General features: G+C 37.6%; 2 protein-coding genes across 3 annotated transcripts in view; both read left to right on the top strand.

The window, feature by feature from the left end:
* The first annotated feature begins 743 nt into the window (after nucleotides 1-743).
* Nucleotides 744-7,555, top strand: LOC106879418 (SAFB-like transcription modulator). 2 transcript variants are annotated; one of them, XM_014928974.2, is made up of 7 exons: nucleotides 744-975; nucleotides 1,483-1,608; nucleotides 2,879-2,986; nucleotides 4,540-4,683; nucleotides 5,559-5,744; nucleotides 6,113-6,252; nucleotides 6,715-7,555. In XM_014928974.2, the coding sequence occupies exons 1-7, from the start codon at nucleotides 902-904 to the stop codon at nucleotides 7,059-7,061; spliced, it is 1,125 nt and encodes a 374-aa protein (XP_014784460.2). In that variant the 5' UTR covers nucleotides 744-901; the 3' UTR covers nucleotides 7,062-7,555. The 2 variants fall into 2 exon arrangements, with proteins under 2 accessions (XP_014784460.2, XP_052829886.1); XM_052973926.1 differs by lacking the exon at nucleotides 744-975 and having other exon boundaries at nucleotides 1,563-1,696.
* A 1,826-nt stretch (nucleotides 7,556-9,381) lies between these two features.
* The window catches only part of LOC106879423 (SAFB-like transcription modulator), a 16,661-nt gene continuing 15,888 nt past the window's right edge, over nucleotides 9,382-10,154 (top strand). Inside the window, exon 1 of the mRNA XM_014928979.2 lies at nucleotides 9,382-9,636. Coding sequence (XP_014784465.1) covers nucleotides 9,502-9,636 — 135 coding nt within the window. The 5' untranslated portion in view covers nucleotides 9,382-9,501. The remainder of the gene's footprint in view (nucleotides 9,637-10,154) is intronic.

Below are 10,154 nucleotides of genomic sequence, written 5' to 3'. Positions count from 1 at the left end.
TCATCCCTGATGTCTTCTTGAAATCATGAGATACAGCTCCTCTGCCTTAAAACTGATCATAACTGGGATGTTAAATTTGAAGTGCATTGTTGGTCCAATGAAGGTCTTAGTGTTTAGCATGGCTGAGATGTAACCTAAAGAAATTGTTTAAATTAGGCTGATTGATTCAGATGTGACTCTGCAATAGTCACAATAGTTGTGGTAGTAACTGTTGTGGCTGTTGCAGTATAGAACATGTAATGAAGTTTCAAACCAGATTAGGTGGAAGTAGGTCAACTATTTCATTTGAATAGAGGCACTGTGACTGTGGGTGTAAAACACTGGACTATTGGCAACAAGAGTAGAAGTTCAAATCTTTGTACATCTGTAATATTGTGTCCTATTTCCTGTAATAAATTATATAATTGTACTTACTCAAGTTTGCTCAACTGATAAAATTTATTCCACATTTACTTCAAGGTTGAATAGTTAGCTAGAAGAGGGAAATGTAGCTCCTAGTCTAGTGTGGAAAAATTATGTAAAACAAAGAGATTTTCCTATTTGTATCAGGATATAAGGGTATTACGATATCAGGGTAGCAGCTTTTAGTGCTATACAGAACTGCTAAAATCTATCTGAGATGTTTGTATTAAATTATTGTGGTATTTAGATTTGCCATATTTTATGTCACTGGCTCTTTGTATCATATCAAGTCTTATTTTGTATGGTTATTTACTTTTAAGATGTTTTCTTTGTTGATTTTATTCTTTGCTATTTAATAATTATTCTCTTTCCATATTCCATTCTTGAAAATAAAAACAAAACCCCACCAAATTTCTTGACAAAGGAAAGAGAAAGACAGCGTTCACGTCAGAGACAAAAAAATCGTCGGGTACAGGAGAGGCGTTGGTTGAAAGATCATATGTGTCCGCAGGATGTCTTACGGAAACAGAAGGAGGAGGCGAAAATATTGGGCAAAGTTAGAGAGAACATAAGGTTTGTTAAAAGTGCATTCACACTGTTTAAGGTAGAACAGCATGATTTTGTGAGAAAAAAGTTTACTTCACACCTCCATGATACCAAATTCAGGGTCATTCTGCATCATATTGGACAGGTATTTCCTATCATAATCTTAGGTTGGCCAATGCTTTCATAGATGGAAACTATGTTAAAAGCTGTCTGTAGGCAGAATTATTTTGTTGTCTTGTTTAAAACTACATCTGATCCTTGGGTGCCTTTAACAGAGTACACGCTTTTCCAAACTTTTAGGCCTGGTCTCTAATCTAAGGATAACTTCTTCCCTTCTGTCTTGGAGACACTGAGAAAGCACTTTAAATACTGCTATGTCTTAAAAACTTAAGTACTGTTATGTTTTGAATAGTTTTTTTACATAGTAATTGTAGCTTAGGTGGAATTTGGAAATTTTAGCAAAAGGAGAGCAAAGTCATTAAATTATCCGTTTAAATTCTTAATGTTATCCTTATATTCTTTCACACTTTTCAGGTTAGAGAAAATGAAATTGGAAAAAATGAAACTGGAAAAAGAGAAACTATTAAGATACAGAATGGAAAAAGAACTTCTTGAAATAGAACGGTGTGATGTAGAGATGCATTCAGCTGAGATGTTGCGGTGAGTGAGACAGATTATGTTGTTACTGTTATGGAAACTGAAGAAGGAAGGAGGCCATAAGATTGGACAGTGTTAGAAAGAAGATAAGGTTTGTTAAAAGTGCATTCATGTTTAAACTGCTTAAGACAGAACTGCATGATTTGGCGGGTAACAAGTTTACTTCACACCTCCGTAATATCAAATTCAGTGTCATTGTGCATCATTTTGGACGGGTGGTCTCTGTCATAGTCTTGGGTTGACCAATGCTTTCATAAATGGAAACTAGGCGATCTTTCGATATGAGAACTGTGTTTATAGCTTCTTAAAGCATGTGTATTTGTTTATGTTTCTGAAGAAGATCATCGCTTTCTGTAAAAATTTTTAAAAATTTTTATATATGTGGGGTGAGGGAAAAGGGGATCTTTTGAAGTCGGCGTGAAAGCGAAAGAGACTGAGACAGTGTGATTAGATCAGGGAAGTTCTTTTGAAGTTGGCGTGCCATGTGTGTGTGTTTGATGGGGTGTGAGAGACAGAAAGTGTGGTGTGTATGTGAAGTTCTTTCATTAGTGTGTATGAAGAGACACAGAGAGTAATGTTGCTGGTGTGTGTATATGTGAGAGAGAGAGAGGTTGTGTATGTATCTATGACTGGCTTCAGTGACACACACACGCATGCATACACAAAACATATGTACGTACACCTATTGCATACATGTTCACATACATTGTACGCATACATGTTCAAAACCTAAGGAAGAATTGAACAGAGAAAGTTAAAGAGATGATTATTAGACAGTTTCTCTGTTCTTGTAGTAAAGTTTTCTTTGTATTGTTTAGTTATCATTCAGGCCTATGATCAAAGACCTTATAATTTTAACTGTTCCCCACCTTTTTTTTGTTGGGAGGGTATCTGTAGTACTATATTATTTATGTATTTTGTGTTTGAAAATGACAGCTCCACATGGTACTCATTAAGTGTTGGGTGAATGTTTATTTAAGACTCCAGTCTCTTTGTCCATCTCACAGTGATGATGATTTGTGATTTAGCAGACTGATACTCTATCTGTTATTTTATCTTCTTGACTCACTTCCCTTTTCCAAGGGGTGAAATGTGTTTTTGAAGGTGACAAATACTTAATTTCCTCTAGTTTCAAAAGAACGTTTCTTGGATATTCTGGCAGAGTAACATGTCAGGGTACATACAAGTTGGTGAGGCAAGGATTGTCAGTTTTTTTTTTTATTTTGATGTTTAAATTCTTAATGTTATCTTTATATTCTTTCACACTTTTCAGGTTGGAGAGAATGAAACTGGAGAAAATGAAGCTGGAGAAAGAGAAACTATTAAGATACAGGATGGAAAAAGAACTTCTTGAAATGGAAAGGCGTGACGTAGAGATGCGGTAAGTGAGATAAGTTGCGTTGTTACTCTTATGCTGTCAATTTAATGATTAATTTTTATCTGTAGAATTTAAAGTAGATAAAACCATAAATAACATCATGTAAATATTGGGTCTAGGAACCCCTTTTGGACTGAAAACGCCAAAAGGCTACCCTTGAGCATGAACCTACATCTTCTGTAAATTTGACAGACATTCTACCATTGTCCCACAGGCAGCCTTTGACTTTTTCTATATGTAAACATTATTAAGCCAATATGTACATGTTATTATTTGTAGCTTCATCTTCTTCGAGCTCTGCAGATGAGAATGAATTATTTCACATTCTCTCAAAGTTTCTAAATATTTATGACAAACTTATTGGGTTTTTTTTGGGATGGGAGGTCTTTGATACAACTTACTTGATTGAATTATATTTTATTCCCCTTGGATAATTTCATGTTTGTTTTGTTTGTTGGATTGGTGATTAGGATGTAGGACTTTTCCTAATTGTGGAAAGTAATTTCAAATGGGATTCTTGTGTATGTAAAGATATTGTAATACTGATCTGTTGATCTCATGATAGAGGATGCAAGACAATGAACCAGTGGTGTTCACATCACATCTGACTTAACTTATCCAACAGCCTAAACGCAACCATTCATCATCATCATCATCACATAATGTCCGTTTTCCATTCTGGCATGGGTTGGACGGTTTGACAGGAACTGGCCCATCAGAGAGCTGCACCAGTGTCCATTTGTCTGTTTCGGCATAGTATCTATGACTGGATGCCTTTCCTAATGCAACCACTTTACAGAATGTACTGGGTGCTTTTTACAGGGCAACAACGTGGATGCTTCACATGTGGTTCTAGCACAGGTGCTTTTTAGGTGGCAGTCATGTTAATAAAAAAAAAAATGGCAACAAAACCACTTTGTGGAAGCATGTATGTGATGTAGCAGCTTGATCTGCTAGCAATAGCAGCCAAATCTCTATATTCCACTGCTCGTGACTGAAACGAGTACTTTATGTTGTAGATCAGTATTGACACAATGAATGACAACAGCAGGTCTACAAAGCAATTTTATATATTGACATGAAATTATCTTTAGCTAATTAGTAGCAAGAAATTAAGTCCATTATCTGTTTTGGTATGTCATTACATAATTTTGATTTGGGGGCTTTTTATTGCCATATTTTTGTTATGTGGATATCAGCTCATTGGTGGTGGGTTTGTTTAAACCTAAGTCAGCTCAGATGGAGCAGACCTAAAGGTGTTCCAGCTTTGTTTTTTGTTTTTCTTCTCTCAGACATAATGTTGGACTACATTATCCAGTGCATCCAACATTTTGTTTTTCTCTCAAGACAGTTGGGGGATAATTTGAGGACATTTTGCATGCTGGTTCTGGTACATTCGAGGACTGCACAGAGGCAACATTGTTAGTGCAACCGGTGTCCTGGTGGTTGATTGTTGAAAGTTAATGTTGTTTACTATGTTATCTTATCCTTTAGCTGCTTGTCATTCAATACAGCTGTTCTTTACTTGATTTTGCTGTTTTTTTGTTTCATATCAGGTTAAATGAAATGAGACATCCTGCAAAAAAACCTCATGATCGGAACCGTCTTCGTGATGAACTCTGGGATGAACCTAAACGATCCAGGATGATCAGTTCTGGCCACCCCTCTAGATTTGAACTTCCATTCCAGAATGAATCACGGTAAGTTGTGAGTGGTGAAGATGATATGTTGTCATCGAATCCTTATTACCTGGCTAGTGTTCTAAATTAAAGTTTCTTTTGCGTTTCTCAATCTTTGGCCTGTTTTATATGTGTGTGCTTAGAGAGTGTTGAGGCGAAATTTGACAGTTTGTACAAAAAGGAAAGGAAACACTGTCCCATCGAAAAATAAATGTATTTTTTTAAAAATCAAAAAATACCAACTAGATTATATCTGCAAGATAACTCTTCAGTTAGAGTGGCTGCTCTCATCCTCCACCACAGCCCTGAAACCTGGCTCTGGTATTCCTCACTGACACCGATGGTTTGACAGGACCTAATCGAATGAAGGACTGCATCATGCTCCAGTATCTGTTTTAGCATGGTTTCTTTGAACTAAGTGCTTTTTTTTTTTTCATTCAACTGAGCGGGACCACAGTAAAGAAGGAGGCAACTGTATGCGAAGTGACGAGAGATTAAATTATATTCGAGGTATATAATCCAGTTTGTAAATGTGAGGTGTGTGTATAAACTCGGTGGTCAATAGCTTCAATTTTGACAACAAAGTGAACAAAGGTATTCTAAATACTATACAAAATCAATTCTGATTTATAGAAATTGTTGTTGCTTTGAGAGAAGGTAAACAAAGACCTGCTGGTAATTGCTACTGATTCTGAATGAGGAAGAGATACAATCTAAAGAACCAAGAGTTCTCTGAAATTGTTATACGATTAAGGAAAAGGCAGTCTGCTTTCTCTGCAAGCAAGAGGACAGATTTAGATATTTGTTTCTGCCTCAGTAAGCATCAACATAATAGTTGTCATATCTTATTGTATATTGGATACTTATCTAATTTCATCTTCCTTTTTCTCTTTCAGCTATAATGAATATGAGAATACTGATTATGGTAGAAGGGACAGTAGATCTTTCGAAGGTGGAAGTCGCTATGATGAACGTAAAGAAAGAGAAATGATGAGAAGGGAAATGGGTCCTTTCCGAGATATTCGAGTCAGAGATGAAAGACGAGCTGAAGATCGTTCTCGAACAGATGAAAAACTCAACAGGTAATTTGTGTTTTTTTAAATCTGACTTTTTTGTTTTGATTTTGTATCTTTCTACTGGTCACTATTATTCTACACACTAGCTGGTATCTGGCTTTTGTTACAAACCTTATCCTTCAAATCAGTCAAAGTTTATGCACACATTAGCCTCTATGCAGGTTAGTTTTGGTGTATACACCAATCTCTGTTAGAGGTTAATGTTGGCATGTATGCCAGTCTCCATATGGGTCAGTGTTGATGTAAACAAGGTTCTATATAGGTGAATGTTGATCAGTTGCTCAGGTTGTATATATTGTCCTTTGTACAGTATGTTGCTAAACATTTATAAAGTAATTTGTTTAATTTTGTATCTGGTTTACCTCAACATACAGGATGCCCTTTGAATTAAGAAGAGATATGGGACCAAGTGGAGAGCCTGATAAAAGATATGTTGGTTCTGATCGAGGACGTGATAATGACCGACGAAATATGTCATCTCACGATAGATTGGGCAGGGTGAGAAATTCTGTTGGTAAGCTTCCACTCACTTCTTTCAATCATTTCTCTCTCTCAAGTAAAATTTCACCCACTTCTTAAAGCATTTTGTAGCTATCCTTCTCTATTTCTTTCTTTTAACTCTGTAGCACTTAAACCACTGATGTTGGGCCCAGATATTTTACTTGTTTTATGTTCAACTAGATCTGGCTTCTCACACCTCCCCTACAGTGTCATTCTCAAAATAAACAATCACTTCATCAAAATCTTGAAGCTACAAGATAATGCATGACTAATTCAAAACAATGTGAATGAAAAAACATTACTTTCAACAGAGTAATCTGAATGCTAAAGGATTAAGCCCTGTTCTTCTCCATATCTCTTTTGTCTTTTCTTTTCATCAATATTCTCTTCATTTTATTTTGACATCAATTCCTTTCACGCTTTATTTTTCATATTCGTGTATTCATTAATACATTTTCTGTTTTCTTCTTTCCAGGTGGTGGACCTGACCAGAGATCTCCTTGGGATTCTGGCAGTGTTGATAGGAAAGTGGACAACTGGTCCCACATGCATGGAGACATGGACCAATCCAATGAACCGTGGCTTAGTAACCCCATGCACAAAACGGGGCGTGATGCCAGTGGGGCATTTGTTGACAATAACAGACCCGGTAACAGTGGGGGGATGGGGCAGAACTTGGGACCTGGTAACACGTTTGGCAACTCTCAGTCACATAGTGGGATCATGATGGTTACACGTGGTGGTGGTGGTAGTGGTAGTAATACGAGTGGACGTATGCAAGAACCTCGTTTTGATGCTTACAGTATTATGGGATCTATGTGAAATCCAAACTGAGGACTGAAGTGTGAGAGTCATGGTGAGGTGTTTGATTTTGGAGGTGCAGAAAGTCTCTGAGACAGATAACAAAACCCTGCCCTCCAGCCAATATATCAGCCACATCCTGCATTCCATTTGTCACGTAGTGCTTGGTTCTTGGACATCCAATCATATTTTTGTCCTTCCATATTTTAACACACACACACACACACACACGTTGCCTTCTCCCTAACTCCACTCTACTCTTTCTTACATTACTGTCTTAATATATTTATTTCCTTCATATTTGTTGCTATATTTTATACTGTTATTCCTGACACACACATTTCCTACAGTTGTTATACATTAATGAAAGAGGAGGGGTAGGAGCCCAGATACATTGTATTTACGAAAGTGGAGGAGAGGGGAAGAAGATCAACCACAGAATGTAATAAAGAAGTGAAAAGAGACCACATAGAATGTAATATATGGAGAAATAAATTTTATTCACTATAAAACAATTGCAAAGTATTCTATTTATTCTGTATATATTCATGTCTTTGTGGAGGCGCAATGGCCCAGTGGTTAGGGCAGCGGACTCGCGGTCGTAGGATCGTGGTTTCGATTCCCAGACTGGGCGTTGTGAGTGTTTATTGAGCGAAAACACCTAAAGCTCCACGAGGCTCCGGCAGGGGATGGTGGCGAACCTTGCTGTACCCTTTCACCACAACTTTCTCTCACTCTTACTTCTTGTTTCTGTTGTGCCTGTATTTCAAAGGGCCAGCCTTGTCATACTCTGTGTCACGCTGAATATCCTCGAGAATTAAGGGTACACGTGTCTGTGGAGTGCTCAGCCATTTGCACATTAATTTCACGAGCAGGCTGGTTCGTTGATCGGATCAACTGGAACCCTCGACGTAAGCGACAGAGTGCCAACAACAACTCATTCATGTCTGTATTTCTTTCTATATTTTTTCTTTACCCCCTCTGCTTTTGCTCTATCATCTTTTTCATCTTTCCTCTTTCTCTATTTCAACATGTCACTGTTTGTTTTCCTTGAAGCTTCTAGTGGAAGTCAAAATGTTCGTTTTTGTTATCAACTTAACTTTTCACAAAAAGTTTATTCACTCAGATTCCTCCTGTGGTGGCCTCCTGCAGAATTGCCACATCTTTGCCCACAGGTTGCAAGACCTATCTTTTTTAGCTATGAACTGCCACCCATCCCTGCACACACTGACAGTCCTGTATGCAATATTGGCAGAGGATTTGGACAAGCAGGCCTAGCTGAAAGTATGAGTGCATAATGTCGCACAGACTTGCGTTCGAAGCTTTCAATCATACAGAAGCTCTCAGAGGTAACACTCACATCATAGGTAAAGTTCTGTAGTCATTTCAAACAAACTCTGACAATCATCTCAAATAGAACACCTACAGTGGCTTTCTGAATGTGCCATCCTAACTCTCAAAAATCACGTGCAGGATATTAATGCTACCATCATTCAACAGATGCAGTCCAGTCCAGAGGGTACAAGTCAGTTCACACTGTCATTGTTATTATCATTCAATGTCTGTTTTCAGTACTGGCATGGGTTGGACGGTTTGAAAGGGTCAGAATGCCCTGGGTGCTTTTCTTGTGACGCTGGCACTAGAGACGTCACCAACTTGCAAAGTGAAATAAAGAAAGGAAAAATCCCCCTCGACTGAGTAGGAGTGTTTGAGAGAAGGGGAGGTGGCTTTATGCCAGATGTTGAAGGCTTAAAGTATGATAGAGGGACAGGCGTCTTGCTGTTGAGGAGATAAATGGCTATGTCACATTACACTGGGCAAAAATAAACAAAACAAAAAAAAACTGTCCAGTGCCTGGAATATTTCAACAAATTTTTAAGTGAATTTACCTGCTAAATTCAAAAATAACTTCAGTTTTTCTCTATCAGGTCTAGTTTTCTGACTAGACCTGATAGAGTAAGTATTTTAGTCATACAAAAGGCATATAATATGAATCAGTAAAGAGAGCGTAACACAACAAAACAAAGTACAAATAAAAATTCAAGATTGAAAATGCACATTGGCAAATATTTTTGGTAGAAAATTCAAAGAATAAATTTGTGCACCGTCTTAGTTATAAGCATAGAAACCAGTTTCCTGTTACGAAACCCCACCTTACGACAAGATTTTCAGGAACGCGGTGTTCCGTAAGGTAGGTATTGCCTGCAGTACAAGTAGGAATGAAGAGAAGACTGTTAGGAATGTGATGGTCGTTGCCATAGCAATGCTTTTTCAGCTTGACACTTGTGCCACCTGGTGGCAACAACAACAAACGAAGCAGCTTTAACGTCACCACGCATAAAAGGGAGGTAACTCTTGTAAAGATAAATAAAACTTCAATTGCGTCCTTAAGTTTTTGCTTCGACGGGAAATCAGTGGATAACGACTCTCGATATTTGCTCACACCATAATACATCATACCATGGCGAGTGCAAGTGGTGAGATCTCTAGTGGCAAACTAACGGATCTCAGGGTTGTGGATCTTCGCAGTGAACTGGAGAAACGAGGTCTGGACAAGACTGGAGTAAAGGCCGTGTTGTTGGAACGTTTAGAAAAGGTAGGAGAAATCTTAATGAGCGACGGTGTTTATATGTAATATATATATATAATAACATAGTGTTATAATTATAACAATGTTGGGGGTTTCCTGAACCTTCAAAACTCGTACAAAAACGCCTAACAGATCAAAATATTATACGTATATTGAAAGAAAATTAAGGTTTCATTGTGGCGAAAGTCATTTGTAGCCATTTTAAACCCAAACGGTTTATAAATGACTTTTGTTTATATTTTATAAAAGCATGATTAATTATTTGTTACTAAGTAATCCTTCGTTATATATCTACCCCCTGGTCTCCAACATTATTCCACTGTTTACGGGAATCTAATGGAATATAGTATCAGGGACTCAGTTGTAAACGGAAGGCGAAGGACTGATTCGTAATGGCGGAGTTTCGAAACAAGCTCACCCACATGAGTTTGATTTTCTCTGTTTTGGTCGGGATTTACGGATTTTTTTTTACTCCACGCATTTCAAAATGATGGGGGGGGGGAAGCGTTTTATAAAAAGAAAAT

The sequence above is a fragment of the Octopus bimaculoides genome, chromosome 17 (genome assembly GCF_001194135.2).
Source record: "Octopus bimaculoides isolate UCB-OBI-ISO-001 chromosome 17, ASM119413v2, whole genome shotgun sequence".
NCBI lineage: Eukaryota > Metazoa > Mollusca > Cephalopoda > Octopoda > Octopodidae > Octopus > Octopus bimaculoides.
Note: the sequence above shows the minus strand (reverse complement) of the source record. Positions and strands in the feature narration are given on the sequence as shown.

Excerpts from the sequence above, each read along its gene's own strand:
- LOC106879418 (XM_014928974.2), top strand. The coding sequence starts at position 902 with ATGTGTCCGCAGGATGTCTTACGGAAACAGAAGGAGGAGGCGAAAATA. Across the intron at positions 976-1,482 it reads AAAGTTAGAGAGAACATAAG|GTTAGAGAAAATGAAATTGG; the intron begins GTTTGTTAAAAG and ends CACACTTTTCAG. Across the intron at positions 4,684-5,558 it reads CCATTCCAGAATGAATCACG|CTATAATGAATATGAGAATA; the intron begins GTAAGTTGTGAG and ends TTTCTCTTTCAG.